The following is a 27,660-nucleotide window of genomic DNA, read 5'->3' on the forward strand; positions in this document are numbered from 1 at the left end:
AGGGAAAATTAAGTCCTGAGGGAACTGAATGAATTGATTATCCCAAGCTCATATGATTAATAAATAGTAGAACTGCGATTTGAAACCAGTCTCCCTGACTCCCAAGTCCAGATTTCTTTGTCAGGAATTATTTGAACAGGATATCTAGTTTGTGTATTCTATAGATATCTTGGGTAAGTGGGGAAATAAGGAAGAAATTAAGACTCAAACAATGCCAGTGATGCCTTGGATGGTTGGGCCACAAAGATGAGATTGCTTGGAATATCCACAAATTTAATTAATCTGTGTTTTCCCCAACCCCAACTAAACAAGCTAGAATTGACTTTACATCAAAATGATTGTTTGTCCAGGTAACTTAACATCTCTGGGAAAAAGGAATAGCAAATATGAATAAAAGATGTTGAATTTAGTCTATATTCTGCCTAAGCTCCTTTCTTGGCATGGTAAAGAGCTGTTATTTTATTTTATTTTTTTACTGATTTTTAAAAATTTATTTTCACATGTATATTTCAAAATTACAAAGTTTCCCTCCACCCTCCCTTCCAACCCCCTCCCCTCAGTCAGTCAGGTTAGCATTTTACATACATATTTTGTTTAATATATTTACAAATTAGTGGGGTTTTTGGCATGAGGAATTAGGTTTAAGGGAAAGAGATATATAAGAGATAATTTTTATAAAGTTTTCATCAGATTTGGTAGGGTGTTTTTTCGCTGTGTATTTTGTTTTGTTTTTCTTCCTCTGGTTGGGGATAATATAAGGGGCTGTTATTTTAGCTAAGGGTATTGGTCACATAGAATAACACCAGGTCAGGGAAGGAACTTTGTCTCATCTCTCACTCTTTAAAACTAGATTAAGTATGGCATAATGTTGCCAGAATTCAGAATTGGAGTCAAGAAATTGGTAATAAATTTGACTTTTCTTGGCTTTCAAGACCCTTTATCCACAGTCTAGGACCAACCTACCTTTCCAACTTTATGTCATTAATATGGCCTTATTCCCTCATGTTCTATGCTTCAGCCTGATTCTAGAGTATTTTCTGCCCCTGAAACATATCTATCTTGTAGTTTGTCATCTCTGTATCTTTGCTATTTCCTTCTTTACTTTTGTTATTGGTTAAATTCCTATCCATTTCTTAAATCTTAATTCAAATACCACTTCCAGAAATCCTTTTGGGATCTCTTGATATCCTTTAGATCTCTCAAGCTCTGACTGTGCCTCTCTAATGTACCTATCATGTGTTATTTTATGTTATAGCTATCAGTGTTTTTGCTTTATCCTCTTACTGACTATTCTAGGAATATGTCCTAGAATAAGACATTTTATCTCCCACCTGTGAGCCTTTGCATTTGTAGTCTTTCACACCTGAAATGCCTTATCCCTTTCATCTCTGCCTCTTAGTTTCCTGTCTTCCTTTCAGACTCCAGGAGACCTTTCTAGGTCCCCCAGTGTGAGAAATGTAGGGTGTTGGTCTTCACTGTGTGGAGGGGAGCCCTTAGGGAATCCATTACAAAGCGGGGAATGGCCCAGCCAATCACAACATTGGAAGAGTCTTCCTAATCCCATTCCATGGTTACCAAACCCCAAACCTGTTGTCAACTGGTCAAGAGTGACCTAGAGATCTTGACCTAATGCTACTGAGTTTGCTCAATTAGGTAATTGAATATTAACCACAACCCCACTGTGATGATTGGGGTTCTTTAGCATATCATATGTTGGATGATGTGGGGGGGGATCAAATTAGGGGCATGTCATGGAATGGGTGGACCTCTTAGATTGTAACTCAAACTCTGAGAGCCTATGAACATCTAAGAGGGAGGGGAAAGAGTTTCTGAAGACTATAAATTACTTGACTTTGAAGACTAATTCTTGTCTCATGCCTAGGAGTGAGATACCCGTACCTTGTAAGATGTATCTTGCAAGGTTCATGAATAAAATGTACAATTTTCTCTCACTCTAGCAGGTTTTTTCTTTAATTCATTTATAACACCCAGCAATAAATATCTCCCTCTATTCTCTATTAGTTGTCCAAATGGAGTCCTCCCTTTTAGAATGGAAGCTCCTTGAGGGCAGGGACTGTATTTTGCCTTTCTTTGTATTTCTGGCATTTAGCTTAGTGTGTGGTTCCTATAAGTCTTTATTTATTGCTTTTTGAGGTTACATAATTGAGGACAGGAAACACGTGCTTTTGAACCATGGTCTATTGGAGACTTTAGGATTTACACTAAACAATGTTCTGCACACAGAGAAAGAAGTTCACTGAATTACCCAAAGACCTTGACTCAAATCCTGTCTCCTCTACTTATAAACATGTGATAGTGAGTAAATGACTTTAATCATTCTGGGCCTCAGTTTTCTATCCTACAAAATGAATTGATTGAATGACAGAATTGTTGAGGTCCCTTCCATCTCAAACATTCTATGTTGTAACATTTTGAGCTCTATTGTCCCTCTCTGTTCTGTTTCCTTCCAGGTCGGATTTTCTGTTTTGACAGTCAGCATTCTATGGTCCTACTTTTTCACCAGATGAAGCCTTGTGCAATTGAGACCCACTTATAGAATCGTAGAATGGAGAATTGGAAGGGACTTTGGAAGCCATCTAGTCCAAAGTAATTGTACAGTTGAAGAAATTGAGGTTCAGCGTAGTTAAATGGCTTGTTCATGGTCATATAGCTAATAAGCATCAGAAGCAAGGTTGACCCATTGTCTTTCAGGCTTTAAGATCTAGAACTCTACCAACTATGCTATATTGCTAATGTTTCATCCTTTACCTTCCTGCATTTCCTGCCTTTCTCCCCTTCCCCTTCCCCTTTCCATCCTTCTTCCCTCTTCTCCCCAACAAGTCTCGGGCGTATTTTGTTAGGTAACTTTAGAAGTGAGTACTTTTGAAAAGCACAGCTCAGTTTTATAGAGATTTGTCTGGGCAATTTGAATTTAGATTTCAGGGGCAAGATTTCCTGGATGAGTCAGAAGCTTAAAACAGTTAGAAGTACTTTTCTCTGTCTGTCTCTGGTACTCCTTGAGAAAACAACCAGACAAGACAGATGCTTTGCAGGCAGCTGAAGGAAAGGCTTTCCTCGTTTAGAGCTATGAAAGGAAACCTGGACCTTTCTGGGTATAATTATGGTTAAAACCTGTATAATTAACTCTGAAAATTGGAGGCTTAGGAAGAATTAAAATAAATGCTTAGTGGAAATTTGAGAAGAGGGATGGGCTCAAAGCAGTGACAGACCACTCTGCAGAAGGCTAATGGAGCTTTCAAGAAAACAGGAGGGGAAAAAAGTTAGATGGTGCTGTGTTGGTTCACACTTATCTTTCCCTAAAGATATATCTTGACTTTCCTTGTATTGCAGATCACATTCAATTTCATCCCCTTCCATTGCAAAGATCTTTGCCTTAGTTCTCTAAATAAATCCACTTCCTCTGTCACCTCTTTACCATAGTTGCACAGTCTCAATTGATCATTTCTTCATCACCAAATATTTCCCCTTCTATTTGTCAAGCTATTCTTCTCTCTCTCTCTTTGTCCAAACACCTGATTCCTCAGGGCATCCCAACATTTTTTTGTGACTAGACTTGGGTTGAGTCTTGCTAGACCTCAACCTATTCAGAGTTGGAATTCTCATAGAATCATAGCTTTAGTGCTAGAAGGGACCCAGAACCATTTAATTCAATTCACATATTTTACAGATGAGGATACAAGATCCAGGGTGATTTTGACTTACCCAAAGTGACAATAGTAAGCATCAGAAGTGGGATTTGAACACAAATTTTCTAACTTGCTGTATGCCATATTCCTGTGACTCTCCCTTCTTGAAATTCTCTCCACCATTCTGAAATTCATTCATTAATTTAATACATTATTTATCATATACCTACTGTATACAAGGGCATTATGCTATATATATATATATATATATATGTATATATACATATATATATATATATGATCAAATATAAAACGTGGTCCCTTCCTTTAAGGAACTTTACAGGGGCATAATACATTCAATACTTTCTTTAAGCATTATTTTAGCAACAACTCTTTTGATGAGATGTTTGTCCTCACTGAACACTCTGTACACTTGTGGTACGAGGACTTGCCAAATTTTTGTCAGGACTGCTCATCCCCTATTGGTGCCTGCCTATCATCCAGCTTTTACCTTGTGGCTCCAAGAAGCTGCATCATGAGCAGTGGCCACAGCTCTGTAAAACCAAGTTGGCAAATAGACTAAGTGGGTTGAGAGTAACTGATAAATCTCAGATACATGGGTGAGTTATTAGGGGTATGTCTACCCCAAGCATGCGAAGACTTCCCCTTACTGATATTCACTCTGAGAATTTCTGTCCTTCTACTTCTGAGGATGTAAGGTCAAGTTCTTAAGTGCCTGCTCTGTGCTGAGTTGTGCCAAATACAAGGAAGAACTGTGTTTCTAGTGACGCTGGTCCTATTAGTGTTTTTTCAGTTCAATGGGTCATGGCTACTGAAGGTCCCCTCTTTGTAGGCATCAATGGCAGTACTGACAGCTTCCACTTCTATAGCTCAGAGCCTTACTTAAAACCAGCAGTTAACAGTTAAATCACAAAATTTGCTGGGTTACAGCTTTGAAGGAAGGGATAAGAATTGGATCTTTGTGAACAATTAAGATGCAACCTGGCAGGAAAAAGGTTATAGCTCCATGGACATAGACCTATGACAGTAACTATGGAATTGCCATTGAGGATGACTACTTTGTGAGCTTGGAGGCCATTTGAGTAAGGGTGGGGCTGTACATAGTCACCAGCCTCACTTTCTTCTCTGGAGTCACTTGGGTCCAGTGGCTAGATATAAATCAGGATGACTGGAAATGACCCTGGATTTGAGCCAATCAGGGTTAAGTGGCTTACTGAAGGTCCCACAGCTAGAAAGTGTCAAGTGTCTGAGACTGGATTTGAATTCTGATCCTTCTGATTCCCAAGGTCAGTGCTCTATTCACTGCTCTAACAAATTGCCCCTTAAAAACTTAATAAATGCTTGCTGAGTGGTTGGTTGACAAAGGTTAACATTACTGAGACATCTTGAGGATACACTAGAATTTGATGCACAGTGTCTCTGTTCTCTTGCAAGGTCAAGGCCAAGTCAAGACCAAGAATGAATTAGTGACATAGTTCTAGAACCTTCTAGAATCTCCTGAAACTCTCATGAGCTTTATTACTTGAATCTCAGCTCTGTATACTGTGTTTTTTTACATTTTCTTTTTATTATACTTAAAAATGATTTTTATTCTTAAATGCTAAAGAGGAATGGTCACTTCCTTGAACATTGTAGAATAAAGAGGATCGTATATGAAATTGGAGGACTATTATGGACAGCTTGCTCTTTTTTTTCCCTTTTTGTCAGATAATAAACCTGTAGTTTTCAATACTTGCCTGATTGTTTGGCATGGTGTGCTGGGTTCTTACTTGAATGGAAGGAAACCATTCTTAACATTCTCTCATTGTGGACTTGCCAGACAAAATATTCAGGTCTCTTTTCTTCTCTTGTAATTCACACATGAACAACTTTTTAACTTAAAAAAGCAACAACATCTTTTTAGAGGTTTTAGAAAAGGAAACTTCTTTGTCACATGGCTTCATATCTACATAAGATACTCAGTCCTTTCTGCTACTCCTGTCCTTCCTACCTTGCCATTCCCTTTGGAGTAAATCCTGAGATTAAAGAGAGGCTCCCCATGAATCATTCTCCTAGACAATGGCTGCCACAGTGCCCACCCTGGTGGCCTTTTCTTGATGACCTGTGATCTTTCCTTCAGGCTCTGAGTACTGTTGGAGTTCACCAACTTCCTTTTCAGTTTATTGTAACGAATAACAACTGTCTAGTCTGATAGAAGTACTTCTTGGCTGTTGGTTTTTCAGCATGTTTAAACAGTTTGGCATTTTTGTGTCTGTTTTAATTTGGAAGGGATGTGGGGGACTTTACTGACTCAATATAATTTTGTTGTTATTGATATTATTATGGTTGAAATCTACTGGATTAAATCTGGGGAAGACATCCTTCGAATGAGAACCATTTTATCTACAGCACAGCACTGAACTTGACTTTGAGTGAGGAAAGAATAAATAAAACAGTCTGTATTTTTCACTTCAGTACAAATTAGTGTTTGAAAGAATGTATCTTATTCATTGTATTTTTACTTCCTTTACTTTACTTACTTGACTTGAATCCAAAGCTATCTTAAATGATACTTGCAGGAACTAAATTTCAATTCTTTTCTTTCCTTCTTAGTTTCTGTGTCTGAAGAACATTCGGACCTTCTTGAAAGTCTGCCATGATAAGTTTGGGTTACGGAACAGTGAGCTGTTTGATCCTTTTGACCTGTTTGATGTCCGAGATTTTGGGAAGGTAAGCTTTATTTTTATTTATGGTCAACAGCTTTGCTGACTCATGCCAGGCTGATGGCGGTCATGGAATCATAGAAGGTGAACTGAATAAACATAGCAAGTTTGGGCAACTCTGAAACAAAGACATGGTTTGGGAAATTCTAAAAGAAAAGCATGACTTGTTTTCCCCATGCTTCAGGTGTTTGACAGGTGTAGACTAGGTTATGTTACAGAATAACTCAGAGGTCAAATTATAGAAATACTAATGAAATAAATCACATTTTAAGTTAGAGAATATAAGATTTGATTGGAGTGATGAAGGAGGAAGAAATAGCCCCCTTAAACACACACATTTACATATATCAATATGTAAATACATATTGATATATTTAAATATATATATGATAACTGTGATGATGTCAATAAATTCACTTTGGAGAGGCAATAAAAACACTTGATTCATTACATTGTCTAATGTTAACACTTTACTGTCAAAGTTATAGGATGCATTCCTCCTACCTGTTAATTGGTAATCTAATTTTTTTTTCAAGTAATATACTACACAGAGTAGTTATATTTTTGTTGAGATGGATCTGTGGTAACAAAACATTACTGACATAGTTTTAAAAAGAAAAACACCTTTTAAAAATAATAATTTAGAATGAAGTTATGCACGTGCAATTATGTATGTGCTTTGTAAATTTGATGCTGGGTCCTTGGTGACTTTGAGTTGAAATTTTTTAAAATTTTTAAAAATTTTTATTTATTTAAGGCAATGGGATTAAGTGACTTCCCAAGGTCACACAGCTAGGCAAATATTAGGTGTCTGAGGCTGGATTTGAACTCAGGTCCTCCTGACTCCAGGGCCAGTGCTTTAGCCACTGCACCACAAGCTGCTCCCTATATGCTTTTATATTTATGTGATGTCTCCCCAGTTAGCCTATAAGCTTCTTGGGTAGACAGGGACTGTTGGTTGCCTTTCTTTTTATCCTTAATGCTCATCTTGCTATGTGGCATATAATAAAAACTTAATGATGATGATGATGATGATGATGATTTTTTTCCTTCATTCTTGAAGAAGACCATGACATCAGGGAGGTGATGCCATGATAAGCACATGTATTGGATTTGAGTAAAGGCAGGGCTGTACATAGTTACCAGCCTCACTTTCTTCTCTGGAGTCACCTGGGTCCAGTAACCAGATATGAATCAGGATGATTGGAAATGGCCCTGGATTTGAGGTAATCAGGGTTAAGTGACTTACTGAAATTCCCACAGCTATAAAGTGTCAAGTGTCTGAGGCTGAATTTGAATTCTGATCCTCCTGATTCCCAAGACCAGTGCTCTATTCACTGCTCTAACAAATTGCCCCTTAAAAATTTAATAAATGCTTGCTGAGTGGTTGGTTGACCAAGGTTAACATTACTGAGACATCTTGAGAATACATTAGAATTTGATGCACAGTGTCTCTGTTCTCTTGCAAGGTCAGATCTGCTCTTCAGATGCTTTTGCCCTTAGCAGGAGAAGGAAAATGCTTTGGAGACAGAAGGATGATTTTGATGTTCATAGTGAGTGTGAAGCCTCAAGTTATGGAAAGCTTTAGACATCACTGGAAAACATGGCATGGATGAAATTGTTCATTTGAAATTGATAGTATCAGGATTGTAATGGCTCCTTGATGGATCCTGGGACCAGAGACTTCAAGCACAGAACAGGTTTTTATGCTGCCTGTAATTCAGGTGTTCTGTAAGTCACTTGACACTCTTAAGAATCTATGCATTAATTTACTTGTTCCTCAAGCTCTGAGTCACCTACTCTAAGAAAGCACTCACTTTTCTCATTACCTGAAGAGTGAATTTCCACTGGCTAATGGGAAATATTAGAAGATATTTATTGCCTAATTTATTTTTAGACCAATATCAGAGACCAGTCTGTTTGAGGGAATATGCTTTATGAATATGAGATTTATGGAATGCAAAAGGATTTTTATTATTTGCTACTATGAATGTTGCAAGTTCAGTATGAAGAGAGAATTCCTATTAGAGTGCTGCTCAGCCACACAGTAGCATAGAAATAAGTTCAAACCATCCTGTGCAAGTCCGCTGTGGTTTGCAAGGTCTTTAGCAATGTAGTATCAAGCACATTGTGGGGGCCTAATTGTGTTTAAACAATTAACTCTTGAAAATTATTTCTTAGGTAGAACCTAACTCTCTTCTGTCAATGGACTGTGGTCACTAACTGAATAAAATAAAAACTCCTTCCCTTGTTATTCAAAGCCCTCCATGATTGGTTCCAATTTACCTTTTCAAGCTTGTCTGCTATGACTCCCTTTCACAAATTACATATTTTTGCCAATGGACTACACATCACTTTTCTACCTCATTCTGTCTTCTCTTACTTTTCTTCTGTGGTGTACATTGGCTTTCATTCCTAAAATACTTTAGCTTTTACAGTTGTTGGAATCCTTTCTTCAAATTTCAACTCAAAGCTCATCTTTGCTCTGATGCCTCTGCCTCTATCTTTATGATGTGGTGGATAGTTGGAATCAGAAGGAGCTAGATTTGATTTCTGGATATGGACAAGTCACTTAACCTCTCTAAACCTCTGAGATTCCTTCCAGCTCTAAATCTATAATCTTATAATATGTCCCTCTTTACATCTTTCCTATCACTTTGGACATTTCCTAAACTCTTATGTTATATTTGTGTGTCTATTTGTTTTATTACCCTAATAGCTTGTGAGACATTTGAGAGGAGGGAATGAGCTTTTTTCATCCTTATACCTTAAGTGCTGAGCACAGGACCCTGCCCAGAGTTTATGTTTTATCAGAGAATTCCAGATGATAAAGTGAATAAACTGGATCTGGAATCAAAAGACTCATCTTCCTGAGGTCACATCCAGCCTCAGAAACTTATTAGCTGGGTGACTGTGGGCAAGTCACTTAAACTTGTGTGCCTCAGTTTTCTCATCTGTAAAATGAACTAGAGAAGGAAATGACAAACCTCTGTAGTATCTTTGTCATGAAAATCCCAAATGGCATCATGAAGAGTTGGACTCAATTGAACTACAATCATAACAACAGTAAATGTAGGTGGAATGGAATTGCTGTGTAGGTGGGAGGCCCTTACCTCACTGGTTGACCTCAGGAGGGAGGTGTGAATATTCTGGGTCTTCATCTGCACATCTGTTGGGAGCTGCACCAGACTGCAAGTTGAATGAAATCATGCTTCCCATATTTTCCACAACCGGTTCTCATCATTACAAATAATCTTGATTTAAAACAGATTTGGACCTCCCCACTCAACTTTCCTCTTTGTGGTAGCAAATGGCAGGCCTGTCATGCAATGTCACCAGCAGGAGGTTATATCTGCTTTGGAGAAAAGACCTTTAAAAAGCCAAAACCTTATTATTTAGAATAACTATACAGAGAAGGCACAAAACCTTAGCCAAGTACATTTTTTGGCTTGCAGTTAACATTGGGAGTATACAGTATATAATTTCATTTTGTTTTGAATTTGCTGCAGCCAAATATAATGATGTAAGATGTACATAAATATGGATTAAAGTCTCATCCTATGACCAGCCAACTGTGTGGCTAAGAGGTTTGCAAATGTTAGTTACTTATTTTCAATAATTTGCAATGATTTGGTTCTGGCATTGGAGAGGCTTTCAGTGCAGCCTGAGTGAGCTCCGCCCTTTGTGGTTGATGGTTGCATGCATATCTCATCTGTACTCTTGTTTCCAAGATGTCCTGATGAGAAGAAACACTGCTACAAGTGATGGCAGGCTTCTGTTTATCCCAGGGATGGGATTGATAGATGGGTTTTGACAAGATTCTAACATAACAGGATTCTAAGGCTAGAAGGGACTTAATGAGTTATATCATCCACACATTCTCCCTACCTCTGAATGACCTGAACCAAAATTGTCCCAGCACCTAGGATGAGAGGTATAGAACTGAAAGAAATCTTAGCAGTTGTCTAGCTCATTTATCTGGTTTCTTTATAAATGAGGACCTATGAGGCTAAATGCCTTGTTCAAAGATGACAAATAACAGGACAGAATTTGAATCCAAGGCTTCTGATTTCAAACCCAGTGCTTTTTTTTCCCATAGGATTTAGAATTGGAGGGGACCTTAGACATGATTGATTGTGATCCCCATTTCTCTCCTTTATCCAGGTGAGGAAACTGAGGCCCAGAGGAGGAAAATGACTTGTCCAAGACAATATAAGTCACAGACCTGGGATTTGAATACAGGTTCTTTGGTATTTAGTTCAGTACTTTTTGCCGTTGAGTCTAATTGATATTTGTTTGGTTACGTTTTTGTGTGTTTTTCAATCTGTGGTTGTTAGTTCCAAGTAAAATTTGAAAGAAGGCCAACTGTGAGGCTTGAGTGTGTGGGTAGTAGGGTAGTAGTAAGGGGAGTAGGGAATGGAGAGAATTGCTCTGTGGCTCCCCTTCAATGGGGAAGTCTTTGTGAAGTTCTTGGATGTTGTTGTTAGTGCCTCTTGGCTTCTTTAGCCTGGAACAAGTAGTACAATGTTGAGAGTATTGGGCCTGGAGTTACAATATTGTCCTACCTTGGATGCTTACTAACTGAATGACCCTCGGCAAGTCACTTAACCTCTGTTTGCACCAGTTTCCTCAACTGTAAAATGGGGATGATAATAGCACTTACCTCCCAGGACTGTTGGGAAGATCAAATGAGATATTTGCAAAAATCCGGGCACAGTGCTTGGACCATAGAAGTGATATATAAATATTGGTGATGATGAGGGTGGTGATGATGATGATGTTGTTGTTGACATCCCCTTGTTGTCCCTTAAAACCTGCCTCTACATTCTGACTTGATAATAAAATTCCATTGTGCTAACTTTTTCAACTAGGAAGTTCTTTTGTATTTTTAGCCTAAATATCTCCGTTCTAATCTCTCTTCTTGCATGAATGCAGACATATGTGAAATATCTACTGCAAATATAAAAGTTCACTTGGCATGGGGGAGGGGGAAGAGAGAAATGTCCTTATTGGATTTGGAGTCAAATGAACAGGGGCATAAAACTCATATATGACTCTTAATTAACTAACTCTTACTTATCCTTGGGAAAAATCACTTAGCCTATCTTGTCCTCTATTTCCTTCCTCACTTATAAAATGATGAGATGCACTAAATGATCTTGAAGGGCTTTTCCAGCTGCAGTTTCCACAGTTCTGAGTGTTAATGGACAATAACATGACAGTGAATGTGGAGCCCTGTTCTGGTATGATCAGAAGTAAAAACTACAGTATTCTGCCACCTACCACTAGACTCCTGGCAATAGGCAGCTCCCAGATTCAATTTTCTGTCTTCTTGATGTTTGTTTGGTCAAGTTTCTGTGTGTTTTTGCTTATAATTTGAAAGAAGACCAACAATGAGGCTTGGGTATGTGGGTGGTGGCAGAGGGGAATGAGGAAAGGAGAGACTTGCTCTGTGGTTCCCCTTCGCTGGGAAAGTTGTTGTTGAGATCTTAGGTGTTACTGTTGTTAATGCCTCTTGACTTCTTTAGAAAAATATCCTATTTGAAAATCAAAAAATAGGAAAAAATGAAATTATATTCTTCAAATGCTCACCCTATTTAACTGCTTCCAAGTAATACATGTGTTCAAGACCATGGGAGACTATAGATAGATTCTAAGGTTCCTGGTTAATTTGTAAGTCTCCTCCTCACCCCCACCCCCACAATAAAAGGAAGATTCAATTTAGTTCCTAAACTTCTACTGATTAAGGCTCAGAAGCCAGCAAGTTGGTTCAATCTTTAAAAACCTATTAACTCTTCATCTGTAAGTGAGTTTCTTATAAAAGAAGAAAATTATTATATATTCAAGATACCTGGTTCTCTTAGGAATTCCTGGATCATAGATTTAGATCACCTTAGAGGTTTTTCTAATCCAACCCCACTTTACCCCCTCCACTTCACAGATGAGATAACCTAATCTCCTACAGGGATTAAGTGGTTTGGTATGTTAACAAGGGAAGTATGTGATCATTCACTGTACCAAGCTTCCTCATCTTCTAGTCCTATCCCTAAATCAGTGTATGGTCTCTGCCTAGTCGGCTTTTTCTCTGGGTCTTGATTGGCTTGATTTTTTTGGTCCTTTTAGCTCTAAAACTCTAAAAGGGAATCAACTCAGAAGCTAATCAGGTCTGGAGGAGAAGACTGGAAAGAAAACGTAATAATTCCATGCAGATTTTAAAATTGTCTTTTAAAGGGGGGGCAGAGGGAATATTTAAGTACTTGGGAATATTCTCTTTTCTCCCCCCCCCATCTCCCCTTCCTCCTCCCCTTTCATTTGGGTGTCTCTATAAGTGTGTTAGAACAGGTGCAGAAGTTGCAAACAGATGTTTCAAGCTAAGGCATTTATCCACACAGGAAACTCAGTTACTGGTCTTCTTGAAAACAGAAGTCCCAGCAGTCAGAAGTCTCAGTTGAGTATTGAGCATATATATTTACCAGACAGGCTGCCTATTGAATGGCCAGAAGCTTTTTTTGCCTTTTAAGATTTGTGAGAGCTGGGTTCAATGTAGTAAATGGAAACAACACGCAGAATTGGGGTTCGTCAGGGGATTGAGAGACAGGTGGACAGTGGAAATAGCAGACTAATTTCATGTGAGGCCTTTGTTGCTTAGGTAGCTGAGGCATAAAGCCAGTCTCCTTTGGAAACCTGACTGGCTGGAGAACAGAATCTGAGTAGGCAGCCCCATTCTTGCTGTGCTCGCCTTCTTGTCTGCTGGGGCAAATGAGGATCAGACTCCTTTCTTTATAGGGATAGGGATTATTAATTGTTCATTGATACATAAGGGGAAAGTTCTCTGAGATATTTGAGAAACTAGAAATAGCAGCCCACCTCCTTGGTGATGAAAGAGAAAAGGGGAAACAACCTCTTGGAGTATAGATTTGAGGATCAATGGACTTGATCACTAAAAGGTGTCATTATGGAAAGAGAATGTAAATTGTTCCTGGCAGTCCTTGCTTCAAACTCTGCACTTCCTCCAGTAAGGTATTTCATGCTTCTGCTTTTCATAGGTTGTCAACTCCAGAAAAATCTTTTGGAATTCTCAATTGTTTGTCTTTTTTTTTTTTTTTTTTTTTGCAAGGCAATGGGGTTAAGTGGCTTGCTTAAGGCCACAGGGCTAGGTAATTATTAAGTGTCTGAGGTCTGATTTGAACTCAGTTACTCCTGATTCCAGGGCCGGTGCTCTATCCACTGTGTCAGCTAGCTGTCCCTATTTTGCCTTTTTGAATGAAGCACATAATTTTCTTCCTGCCTTAGGAAGATTTTAGCTAAGAAGGCAGTTTTAGCTAAGAAGACAGATAGTTGAGGAAAAGGGTTAAATGTCCCTTTGCATTATTCTGGATTGTGTTTGTGTGTGTGTGTGTGTGTGTGTGTGTGTGTATCAGGATGTTTCCCAGTGCCCACTATATGCTTGAACTAAAGGCCATTACTATGTTAGTTCCTGTGCAAGGAAGACCCTGAAAAGAAATGGTCTTAATGCTCAGGGAATCTGTTTCCTATGTAGCTTTATTAATTTATTTGACTGTGCAAGGAAGACCCTGAAAAGAAATGGTCTTAATGCTCAGGGAATCTCTTTCCTATGTAGCTTCATTAATTTATTTGAAATTGAACTATAATATCTCTGAAAGCTGGAACCATCTTTTGTTTTAATATCCACAGTTCTTAATCCAGTACCTGACACATATAGTAAGTGCTTAATAAATGCTTATTGATTGATAGGTTGATCTATCGCAGCTTCTCATTCTCAGATCCCTGTATTTGAGTATAGATATGAATACCACACTCCCCCAAACCACATTTTTAGGGATTATCTCTGATTTTGGATTATTTGTACCTTTCCTTACCATCCAAAGTTAAATGTCAGAAAGATGACTGGCTAAAACTAGTTTGCTTTCCAATTTCCGGACATCAATAGTTCTTCCCTATGGTCTTTCTGGCATGTACCCTTTGGAAATCTTACAACCATCTCTTTCATACTGTCAGGACAGTGAGGTAATGATTCATTGTCCAGACTGTAGAGATAGTGGGTCTCTGCTGAGCTTGTTACTGCTCTCTGTTCTTGCTCCACTTTACTGTGGCAGACCCTCCTTTTCCTCTGCTTCATTTCCCTGAGGCTGGAGGGGTTGGAGATGGATAATGCAGAAAGTTGTGGGCTAAAAGTTATTACTGCGTTACAGATACTCCTCATGGAGTCAATGCTTTTCAAGAGGCCTTGGATGGGGACAGTGCTAAACTTTGCTGACTAATGGTTAACTCTTTGGGAGAAGCTCTTAGTTGATTAGGCTTCAATGCTCCCCTACCCCCTTCATCTGTTTGATTCATTTGAACCATTGAGTACTGGGTAGGAATACCTTAAGGGATACTTAAGTACTGGGCTTGTATTTACATTAAAAATTTTTTTATGTTATTTTAATTTATCTTTTTAATTATATGACAAGTTTCCACATTCATTTTTTTGTAAGGTTTTGAATTTTCTACCTCCTTCCCTTCCCCCCTCCTCATGATAGCAATCTATTATATGGATTATCTAGATAATTTGATAAAGGTTATACCTGTACAATCATATTGAGCATATTTCCTTATTAGTCATGTTGTGCAATAAGCAGTACTAAAGGGAAAAAAAATGTGAGAAAAGGCAAAATGTAAAACAAGTTTTAAAAAGTGAAAATATGGTTTTCATTAAGACTCAATAGTTTTTCTCTGGATGCAGATGGCACAAGTCTTAGAATTAACCAGTTGTATTTACTTATGCATGCATGTTGTCTTCACCAATAAAATGTAAACTTCCTGAGGGCAGGGATTACAGTAGTTATTTATTTTTTTATTCCTGGTACTTACCATTATAACTGAAACAAAGAAAGTTTAATTGATTGATGGAACCTATTGATTGATATCAATGTAGGGAAGGATACTCTTTTTCCTTTATATGCTAAATTGTAACTGTGTGGGTAAGATTAGCATGGCCCCAGCACACAGGGAATTCAGAGAATTCATAAAACTCTTCACATTTTTGACTTCACTGTTTTTTTGTGTCGTATAGTAACATTTGTTTCTGACTCAGCCCTTAGCTAGACAATGAAGTATTTAAACTTTGTGTCTTCCCAAAAGGATTATAGATCAACAAGTTGGAACAGATCTTAGAGGTTATCTAGTCCAATTTCTTCATATGACAGATGAGGAAACTGAGCCTAGGGAGGTTAAGCAAGTTACTTGCCCAACATCACACAGGTAATTATTAGAATAAGCACTTGAACTCAGGTCTCCTGACTTTAGAGCCACTTCTTTTTCCACAGATCTCTAGCTTGTTTAAACTCTGCAGTTATTTGGGAAGCATTCGTCAGTGTCCTACAAATAGCCCTTTGGTGCCCTGATAAAAAAATTTTCAACCAATTTATACTTGGTGTATTTGAGTCTCCTAATCACTAACACCCCCCAAAACTCAGTACAGACTTTGCCTCGAAAGGGCCAGAAATGTTGGTTCTGGAAGTTTTCTTCCTTGGCTATCTTCCCTTGTATTTTTCTGAGGGATGACATTAAGGGTATTATATTTCAGATCTAGTATGGCTTGCCCAGGACACTTCCTGAGCTCCCACAGACTCTCTGGTAAAGAAACCTGACCTGTCAGGGTTTGAATTATTGTTTGAATATTTAGTGTGCAAGTAATCAGGGTTTTATAATAAAATATTGATTGGAGTTTTTTCCCCCTTCACTGATGATTCATAAATCATTTTTCACTTGCCTTATTGGCCTGTTTCTGGACTTGTTTCTCATTTTCAAAGGGTTTGGTGAATGTGTGAGGGATGAGTAGGAAGGGTTAAATGTTTTCTTTGGTTTGGCTTTTGGGGAAAGGTCATCCTGTGCTGTAGGTCTGGTTCAGGGTCATTACTTTTACTAATTGGTAGAAATGGGATGGTTTATTTCAATATCATAGCCTTTTGAGAAATCCTTGTGGTAACACTTCCTCCATGTTCTGGGAGAGTTAGAATTAATTTTTAATCCTGATCAGAAGTTAGGCATTAAGGAAGAATATGGAATCTTTCTAGTGTCTGGAGGTTAATAGCTTCTTTCAGCTAGTTTCTGTGTTTTTTCAAATGTTTAGGAAGGCATAACATATGCTGTTGGGGGGGGGTGAAGAAAAATGACATCTAAAAAAAAAAGAGGTCCCTAAATACTATGATGCCTTTACTATGGCAAATTTACATATGTATTTTTATCAATGAAATAGCTTAAATTGTAATTAAAGCCTCTAATAAAAATATTAACAATAAAAACAAAGGTACACAGAAAAAAAAGGAAAATGACATCTATCTATTACTAGCAAAATAGTGGACTGTCTTTTATGGAAGTTGCTTTCCATGTAGCGGATGTTCATCTAACTCAAGTCTGCTGCCTTTATTAGTTAGTAGATTGGTCAACAAGTATTTCTTAAATGTTTACTATGGACCAGGCAGTCAGAAGAGATAGAATGTTGCATGGGAGAAATTATAAGGTCAATGTTGCTGGATGGCAAAATCCCTGAAAGAGAATAAAGTACAAAAAACCGAGAAAGGTAAGAAGGGGCCAGTCTAAAGAGAGGGTTTTTTTTTTTTTTGGTTTTAATAGAGGTTAATCGGGAGTGATTGGAATTTGAAGAAAGAGTGTTAATGTGGTCATATCTGCACTTCTTGAAGATCACATGGGCAGTTAGAGGATAGATGGGAGAGGAGTGAGACATCTTTGCTACTTGCTGTGTGATTTTATGCCAGTCATTCTACTTCTAGGCATCTATAAAATGAAGGAGTTTAGAATATGGCACCTCTCTTTCAGTTCCAAATCTTGTGCTTATTATTGGAGAATTTATTAAAAATATGGGCCTGTCTTTTCTTAGGTATAAGCAATCCTTAGTGAAGAAACTTCCTCCACCAATGTAGATAGGTGCTTGTTTTGAAATACATAGTGTATTACAGTCATAGTATTTCTTTGGACCCTGAGCAATTAAATAATTTCCTTTAAAGACATGTAGCCAGGGGTGGCTAGGTGGTGCAGTGGATAGAGCATCGGCCCTGGAGTCAGGAATACCTGAGTTCAAATCCAGCCTCACACTTAATAATGACCTAGCTGTGTGGCCTTGGGCAAGCCACTTAACCCTACTGCCTTGCAAAAAAAAAACCTAAAAAAAAAAGAAATAAAGACACATAGCTAGAATGTATCAATAGGTGGATTTCAAATCCAGACCTTTCTGATTCTGAGACTCTCTATCTGTAACATCTTGTTTCTCTATTATGGTTATTTAAAACAACAGTAGAATTATTAGTATTTTGATGTTATTAGAGCCTTCAAGGAGGTATTTACAACTTAGTGACAAGAACCCTGGATTTGAAGTCAGAGGATCTTCATTTACATTGTGACTCTGTGACTTTGGGCAAATTACAAAGCCTTTAGTCTCAGCTTTAAAATGGGTATGTTATTCTTGTTCAACTCTAAATGTATCTAAATCCCATTAAGGAAAGTTTAAAAAAAGAAAAAAAAATACAAAAAACTTCAAAAAAAACCAAACAAGGGTAGAATGCTTGGTCTGAAGATTTGGAAGGAGCCTTGGATATTCTTTTGTCTATTTCTCTCATTTATCAGATATAAAAACCAAGATCCAGAGAAAGGATATGCCTTCTCCCAGATAGCATAGAATCTCTGGCAATGCCAGGACTAGAAAGGAGTTTAGTCATTTTGACTCCCAGTCCCAGGCACTCTACTCCAGCAAGGTGCCTCTTTCTGGAATTTTGGTTCTTTAAGATGGTAGAACCACTTTTCACACAAGAGCTTTATTTCCACCTGGGGTAATCAGAAAGAATATATGTGTGTGTGTGGGGGGGATGGGATTTGATACTATCATGCTGATGGGTGATACAACAGTACTATTTAGTACCCATTACAGTGGAGTGTTGATGGATTATGTGAATACTTTTTCCAGGCAGCCCTTTAAGAAAGAATATAATCCCTTGGTCAAAAGAAATATGTTTAGACTACCTGGGAAGGTTGAAGAGAGATTTAGTAATTCAAGTAGCTGTAATATTTCTCTTTTCTCTTTTCTATGTCTTGTGAATCCAGCAGGTTGAAACTGTGTAAAGAGTACTGGATTTCTAGCAAATGATCTGGGTTCAGTTCCTAACTGCTGATTACTGCCTTGGGCTAACAGAGATGAAGAAGTTTCTTTGGTCATCAGTTTCTTCATCAATAAAATGGGGGTATTGAACTTGATGAGTACTCCTTCTGCTTCAAAATTGTATGATGGTAGTATGAGAAAAATCTTGACTCTGACATTTCTTAAGAGTATGACCCTAGGGAATTCCCTCACACTTTCTGAACCTCAGTTTGCTCATTTATAAAAATGGATAATATAGTATACTGTTTACTTAAGGTTTACATGAGAAAAATATTTTGTAAGCTTTTAAATATTTATAAAAAGGTAAAAAATAACATGTGTTCTCTTTGAGAATGTTGATGAAGTGATATTGGACATGTATAGGAAATATATGTGTGTTTATGTGTATATATGCATGTGTGAGATGTATATGAATATATATATATATATATATATGTGTGTGTGTGTATTTTAGTAATTTTTCAGTAATGTTTCATTCTTTGTGGTCCCTATTGGTGTTTTTTTTTTTAAGATTTGTTTTTTCAAGGCAATGGGGTTAAGTGGCTTGCCCAAGGCCACACGGCTAGGTAATTATTAAGTGTTTGAGGTCGGATTTGAACCCAGGTACTCCTGACTACAGGTCTAGTGCTCTATTCACTGCACCACTTAGCCGCCCCCTTTTGGCATTTTCTTAGCAGAGATACTGGAGTGGTTTGTCATTTCTTTGGCTAGCTCATTTTATAGATGAGGAAACTGGTGCAAATAGGATTAAGTGACTTGCCCAGGGTTGAACAGCTAGTGTCTGAGGTCAGATTTAAACTCAGAAAGATGAATTTTTCTGATTCCATTATCCATTGAGCCCCTAAATAAATATGTATACATATATATACACACATACATACATTGATACATAAATTTGGGATGGATAGATAGATTGAACAGACTCACCTTAAAGGATTTGAGAAGAGGGGCAGGCAGAAACCAAGACTGAGGGATCTTACCTATCTCTAAGAAAAGCATCAGTCTTGACTTATCTAACTGCCATCCTTCAGTATTCCTTGTCTAGGGGCATGAAACTTGGTGTAGAGCTTTTAGGAGCCACTCTTTCTGATTTGTCTCAAGGGAGAAGGTAGCCTTACTTTGTGTTTGCTAGCTCAGGCTCTTCCCAGTACATGCTAATTATACAAAAGGCCCTCATGAAAAGTTAGTGAACTTCTTATTAAAGACAGAAAAAAAAGAAACCAGAGAACTTCTATACATTAGGAGAGTATACCAAAGATTACTTGAGTAGATAATAACTCAACTCAAAGCAGGAAAAAGAGAGTGACCTCACTGAAGGTAGTGTCTCTCAAGGTTTTGAGCCTGAGAAGTCAAGGGACAGGTTCACTTATAGGTCTGCAGCTTTAGGGCTCCATTTAGCATTCCAAAGCCCTTGCCTTCCCTCTGCCTTTGTGTGCTCTTAAAGAATATACAACACATTACTCAAGTATGTAGCATCATATCCATTTATTTTTTTCAGCCAATCAGGAGTCACATTCCTTTATAAACATAGGTCATAGTGTTTTCCTTCATGAATACAACCCCAGGCTTTGGTGAAGGCATGGTTACCTACATAAGTAAAAGGTTTTTGACAAAAACTATAAGGAGTTAACAGTGTGAAAAATTGGTCTCAGTTGAGAACCAACTTTCGTGTCAGATTTTTAATTTCAATATATTTTAAAATTTAAATTAGATTTCTAAGACAACATGCTTTGTATTCTTATGAAGTTCTTGTGGTTTATTCTCTTATGTGTCTGTCACACTTAATGCTAAGTGTAACATCCAGAGGAAGTACTTTAGTCATTAATGGTCAGTTGCCTAGGGTTTCATTTGAGTAGGATTGTGTTCTAAAGAAGAAGGTCTGTTTAGAGCATTTCCGTCATTACTGTTAATAGCAAAACATACCCTGGTAAAGGGATCAATCTTCTTTTTTATTATTCATTAGAATATTTAACTAAATGCAGGAATCTCTTAAGCTGTTAAATCTAGCTATTAGTGTTGTCCCCAGTCAGAGTTAGAACTATCTACCTGAGGCACAGAAAATTTGCATTTACATACAAATGAACTGAGAACATGCATCTTGGCCTCCAAAGGTTACAAAGATCAGGCGGTCCTATGAGCTCTTCAGGTGGATGGATAGATACAGGTTGGAAAGCTTGTGTGCCTTATTGTGATCTAGGATTTGTAGCCACTGGGTCCTTGAGTCATCTGTAAAGGTTTTATACCCATTTCTTGAGGGTCTTCTGATTCTTTCAGGACTTCACAAGGGTATAAAATCAACAAATCTGAGTGTCAGAAGGGACCTCAGTGGCCATCGGGTCCAAATTGTATATGAAAAGAATTGCCACTATAACATAGCTGAGAAGTGGTTATCCATCCTCTGCTAGGAGAAATTCAAGGAGGGGAAAACACCCCCTTTGCCCTTTGAGGCAGACTATTCCATTTCTGGACAATTCTAATTGTTGGCAAGGTTTTTTGTTGTCAAGCATAAAATTGTTTTTTTTAATCTACCCACTCCTGTTGCCCCTGGTTCTTTCCAATGAATCCAAACAAAACATCCCAATCCATTTCTCCTCATGACAGGCCTTCAAACACTTGAAAATAGTTTTCATGTCCTGAGTCTTCCAGGCTTAATGTGTCCAGTTCTTCCAACAGATCCTCCTATAACATACACCTATTTACCTCCTCTGGGCAAGCCCCATCTTATCATCATTCTTAAAATGTTGTACTCAAAACTGAACACAATACTGCATTCGAGTCTAATGAGGACAGAATACATAGTGGCAATTACCTTCATACTTTTCTGATGTACTAGCTTCTAAAATACTAAAATGATCTCATAAGGTCACCAAAAAGTGCCTTCTAAACATAAATAGTTGTTCTTATTACTGTCTCTGAACCTTGGTTTGCTAATCGGCAAAGTAGGTTAAAAATATTGGTATTGCCTACTCTCAGACCTGTGAGATAATGTATATAAAGCATGTGGTACATCAGAAAGATTATATAAACATCAGCTGTTACTTAGGTGTATCTACACTATTGATTTCTAAGCATTGCATCCATTCTTGTTTAATGTGTTTTCCAAGTTATCATTTGGTTGGGTAAATTGATATTAAGTTCTCTTGTTATATGTTGCATCCATTTTACATATTGCTCACAATTCCATTATCTGATTGTTTACTGATTTTTCTTTGTATATTTGTTCATTAATTTGCTTAATGAAGAATGGTTGGGGCTCACTGCTGATTGATCTAATGAGCCTCAGATGCTGATCACTGCAGTTAGTTCATTTGCACTCTCAGTCTTAATGGCGTTAAGTGAGACATTCTAGTCTTTTAACGGCATCCACTCTGCTCTAATGACTTATTAAAATGCAATCATGGTAGTGAGAAGAAGACGTTAATGCATCCTGGAAAGACTGATGGCAAAGGTGCAACTACAAATCCTTTAAGTTTCCCTGTCATAAAATATTGCCTCCCCTACCTGTTCTTTGTCATTTTAGGAAATCAGTAGTCCCTATGATTGTAGTCATACAGCATTTGGAACAGCCTTTCTTACACATACATCCTCCCCCATCTCACTCACATAAGTCAAATATGCAAATCAGATGTTGAATTATAATTTTTAGAACTGGTGGTGGAAGTGGTTTTATCTCAGCCTTCCTTGCCAGATGGGAGGATTTCACGGTCTGTGCCTTTATGTTTGTGAAAGGTGGATAACGTTTCAGATTTCAGTAGCAGTTCAGGAGTTGTTACAACCGCTTGTATATGCCAGTATGACATATCAGTCCTGCCATTCACATGAAAAAAAAATCCCCAATTTGCCTTCTTAGATCTTAAAAATTGCATAGTGTAGGTAATAAGGACAATAACAGTTAACTGCTCACATTTGTGTGGCACTTTAAAATTTTAAAGGTCTTCAATACAACTATAATAAGCATTACTAACATATAGTACAAATTACTAACATATAGTACAAATGAGTTGGCAAACATCTCATGTGTTCCTCACAATGGCCCTGGGAGATAAGAACTATTATTATTCCTATTTTACAGATGAAGAAGCTGAGGTATAGTTCAGTTAAGAGATCAGCTAACTACTAAAAAGGGGAAGCAAGATTTAAATCTAGGTCTTTCTTGATGTCAAGTCCAGTGCCCCTTTCACTTTGCCCTTCTGCCTCAGACATAAGCTGAGTACTAAATTCAGAGTCAAAAGTCTCAGAAAGTCTTGTTTTGAGTCCCAGTTGTCTATGTGACTATAGGTAGGTCACTTCTTCGACTTCCATAACCCATTTGGAAAGTTAGTGGGATAAACTACATCAGGAGTTCTTAAATTTTTTTTATAGTTATATTTCAGTGTAGTTGGTTTACTTTGTAATTCTGTGAATTTTATTTTATGCAGCTAAAAACATTCTGAGAAAAGATCCAAAGCCTTTACCAGATAACCAGAAGAATCCATGGCATAATAAAAATTAAGAACTCCTAGACTAGATCACTCCTAGGTCTAATTTGTGATTCTTGGATGCTTTTTACCTTACTGGGCCAAAATCCCTGAACCCTGAGCTTGAATATGTTTTCAGTAAAATAGCTCAGATGTTTGAAATATGACACTGGTGAAATCAAGATCATAGGCCTGATCACTTTGAAGACCAGTTTATACTTCTAGGTACTGTGGCTACAGATTGTGCTCCTATTCAGGATATATTCTAGAGATATAGTACATTCATCCTCAGGGATGAGTTTGGATTTGTCCATACAAAACATTTCCCACTGCTGAGAAAATAACATTCATTTGATTCCAATCTGTTAACCTGTGCAGAAGCCTATTTCATTGCTATCAGCATTCCTCAATGGTACCATTCAGTTGTAAATCATGATGCATCATGATATGAATTAAAATTACAATAACCCAAAAGGCAGTGTAAAGATATGTATGTAGGCAAGTAAACACATTACTAATGATGACATTTATAAGAAGTAGCAGAAAGACATTGCTAAGAGGTAAATCAGTCACATAGCAAGAAATGGGCAGATGATAATCAATATTGACTGCTGGAGTTTGGGGGGACTTGGGAGGAGGAAATGCTTGCTAAAACATTTATGAAGCATCTACTTATGCCAGGCACTTTAATAAAGACACACACAAAAAGGCAAAAGACAGACCCTTCCCTCAAGGAGCTCACAATCTATTGGAGAAGGTGACATTCAGTCAACTATGTGTAAACAAGTTACTTGTGGGATAAATGGGAAATCAAGAGGGTTGAGGGATAGAGAAAGTCTCCCTATAGAAAGTGGGATTTTATTTGAGATTTGAAGGAAGTTAGGCCTGCCAGGAGGTAGAGATGAAGAGGAAAATCATTCCTTGGGATAGTCAGCAAAAATACCTGGAGTCAAGGAGATAGAATCTCTTCTAAGATGAATAGCAGTAGATGGAATGAATGAGTAAAAAAGAATGTGTTAAGCACTAATTGTGTCCAATACCATACTAGGTACTGGGGATCCAAATACCGAAGTGCAACAAGTCCCTGCTCTCAAGGAGATTACCTTCTAGTTGAAAGACAGCAGATATAGAAGAAGGAAGACCAGGAAGGGAAATGATGGAGAGTAGAACCATAAGGTTACATTCTACCTTTGATAATGATGATGTTTGTTCTTTGTCCTTGAAGAAAATCATGACATCAGGGAAATAATGCCATGACAAGCACATGAATTGGATTTGAATGAGAGAGAGGAACTGTGCAAAGTCACCATCCTCACTTTCTCCTCTGGAGTCATCTGGATCCATGAGATATGAATCAGGATGACTGGAGATGGTTCTGGATATGAGGCAGTCAGGGATAAGTGATTTACCCAGAGTCCCACACCTATTAAGTTTCAAGTGTCTGAGGCTGGATTCAAACTCCTGTCCTCCTGACTCCACAACCAGTGCTCTATCCACTGCAACAGCTACTCCCACCTCTAGGTTGTTAAAAAAAATCAGAGGAGGGCCTTCAGGACAATGGCCAGATCCTTTTGGCAAGATTTATGGAAAAATATGAACAGGAATTAGATCCAGTAAGAAGTTGTACATGGTTTCAATACATCCGAATAGGAAAAGTGGAGAGGTTTCATATGTTTACTTCAGTTAAAATGACTTTTGGGCAAATCACTTCAATGCTTTAGTCTTAAATTCATAATATTCATGGCAATTCCTGGCTTCATTAGGACTCTGTGGTTATCTCAGTGTGAGACAAGTCTCCCCAGAGAATATAGCCTTGGGGGGCTATTAAGCAGGTGTTATTGAATCTTGCAAATCATTGGTCTCTACTCATCCCAAGAACAGAACTCATGCTCTTGCTTACTGGGAAATGGTGTTTGTGTTCACCCAACTAGTGTGTTCTCAAAAGGGTAAATCTCACTTTCAAAACTGAGATCTCACCCCCTGAAGGAAGAGGGTTTGAAATTGTTGAAATCCATTTTGGAAAAAAAAAATTTAAAGCAATAAATATTTATTGCTTGATGCTTAATCTCTAACCATGGTGCTGCAAGAATACCAGAAGAAGGAAAAAGAAAGAAGATAACCTTGGTTTACCATTCTCAGTGATATAACCCTAACAGAATAGGATGCTGAGTTTCTATTTACACTTATGGGTCAGCAGCAGGGTGTCCATGGCAGTCCAGATTCTCCTTGCATAGAATCTTGGAAAGTTTTTTTATATTATATCAGTGTTTTTGAGGTCAATTAGCAGCCACTGTTTTCCAAGAGGCATCTGTGTCAGGTGGTGCTGGGTATGACTGTGTTAAATGGACTTTATAAATCTGCTGGAGATCAGTGTTAAACTTTTGCATTTTGGTCAAGAAACATTTCTTCAGAACGTATCATGAGCACTGGCCCTGGAGTCAGGACAACCTGAATTCAAACCTGGTCTCAGTCACTTAATAATTACCTAGCTGTGTGGCCTTGGGCAAGTCACTTAACCCACACTGCTTTGAAAAAACAAAACAAACAAAAAAACCCCTATTATGTCCCAGGCCCTGAATTTAGGACTGTAATTCAGCTAGATCAATGTTCCCTGCCAATTATTGGGAAGATTGGAGTTAGCTCTTTTTGCTTTTTGATGGCAGTGCTGTTTGTTCCTCACAACCTGAATGGCTGTGGGTGATGGGGAAGGAAATGGCAAGTGTGGGTGTAGAGTTTGGGGAAATTCCTTAATGGTTGAAAACCTTTCTTTTCTTTTCTTTTCCTTTAAAGCAGCATGTAGTTCTGTGTTAATCTTAGGGTTTGTAATGAAATGGAGTTCTTTTAACCACGGACTGCCATCAGCCCCTCTGATCCAGGGTCAAACATCAGGCTACAAGACAAAGAGCAAAACAATTTCTTAAGTGGTGTAACTTTGGGGGTGGAATTAATTTGACAGCAGTTTCCTATTGAAGTTACACAGCCCAACTTTAGAAAAATCTCTTTTGACCTCCTTCCATTTCCATAACAATTTGAAGAACTCAGGCTTAGCACATTCTAAGAAGCTCTCTCCTATGAAACCTTCTTTACAAACACTTTGAGAAAGTCACAGACTTTATTTTATAGTGGAGGAAATTAAAGCTCAGAAAGGTATCATCACAGTTATGCAGAACCCCCATTGTCAGGGACCAATGGGAATATACCCTCTTGGTTTTTCTGTACATTTGTCATCCTCTATGCACACCTTTGCTCTTTGTCACTCAGCTAGGAACAGCCAAGATTCATATCCATTTAGTCTTATTCCAAGTTCAGTGCTTTCCCTACTAAGTAGGAAGCAATATGATGGGTTAGGGAAAAGCAGGGAACCTAGGCTCCAAAATTTACTTTCACTGTGATTCTGGGCAAGTCACTTTAATTTGGTTTTCCCATCCATAACAGGCTATAACTTGAGAGTTCTATCCCATGATGATCCTTTAGCCCTTCATCTTGGGATGAAGAAGGCACTCTGCCAGTCCTAATGTGATGAAATTTCTATAGAGCATGCTCTTTTTTCAAATCATGTTCATGTCCCATATGAAGGAAATATTTAAACCCATGCCAGATGAAATCTCCTCAATCTTAAACAGATCAGCATTACTGAGCACCCATTGTATTATCAGTGCTGTTGGGGAAAGACCAGACATATAATATTATCCTTGGCCTCAAATAACTTACTCCAGGAAAAGATAAAAGTTAAAAGGGCAGAGTAAGAGATAAATAAATTCTGTAGTTTGCCATGGCAGAGACCATTTGCCTGACTAGTTCAACTAGAGTTGACTTTCATATTTGTTGGACAGTTTTATAAGGGAGTAAGGAGAGGCAAGAAGCATTTATTTAGCACCTTAGTACTACACTAAGTGCTTTACAAATAATATTTCGTTTGATTCTCACAACAACTCTGGCAGGTAGATGATACTTTATACCTATTTTATAGTTGGGAAACTGAGACTAACAGCAGTTAAATGACTTGCCTAAGGTCATACAACCAATTAGTATCTAAAATTGTATTTGAACTCAGCTTTGCCACTTAGTTGCCTCTCTAAAATAAAAGTGCAACTTGTTCACCTCTATAAAGTGATTCTTTTTATTAGTGAATCATTGGAAATGCTGGCAGAGATAAGGGAAATGCTGGAGAGATAAGGAAGAAGTTCTTGTCTCATAGTGGAGGTGTTCCTTTTTTCCCACAGTTATAGACCTCTGGTGGAATGGAGCCTAGTCCTTCAGCCCCCAAAGAAGGTCCTGGAACTGAAGCCTCCCTCCTCACTGGGACCTATGGAAAACAAATCCACGTCTGGGAATGCATCTTGTTTCCTTCTGTATGATTCCTTCTTCTAGAAAGTTTCCGAGAAGAAAGCTTGACTTTGACAGAGATTCAGTATATAGAAATCAGTGAGAGCTTAATTAGTCTGTGCTGTAACTGAATGAAATTTGCCATTAATTTTGAAGATGTTGCTTAGAGGCAGAGAGTTTTGCTTCCCTCTCCTTTATTATTAGAGATGCACAGTTTGGTACCCTCAAAAGAGCATTGACCCTTGAGTCAGGATTTGGGTGCACTTTGAGACCTCGGTAAGACTTTTTAGGGGTTCAGTTTCCTCAACTCTAAACAAGGTAACTACATGGAT

General features: G+C 38.0%; 1 protein-coding gene across 1 annotated transcript in view; it reads left to right on the forward strand.

The window, feature by feature from the left end:
* The window catches only part of LOC141505182 (guanine nucleotide exchange factor VAV2-like), a 447,203-nt gene that overhangs the window by 86,778 nt on the left and 332,765 nt on the right, over positions 1-27,660 (forward strand). The window contains exon 2 of the mRNA XM_074210759.1: positions 6,261-6,377. Coding sequence (XP_074066860.1) covers positions 6,261-6,377 — 117 coding nt within the window. The remainder of the gene's footprint in view (positions 1-6,260; positions 6,378-27,660) is intronic.

Source organism: Macrotis lagotis, chromosome 1 (genome assembly GCF_037893015.1).
Source record: "Macrotis lagotis isolate mMagLag1 chromosome 1, bilby.v1.9.chrom.fasta, whole genome shotgun sequence".
In the NCBI taxonomy this organism is placed as follows: Eukaryota; Metazoa; Chordata; class Mammalia; order Peramelemorphia; family Peramelidae; genus Macrotis; species Macrotis lagotis.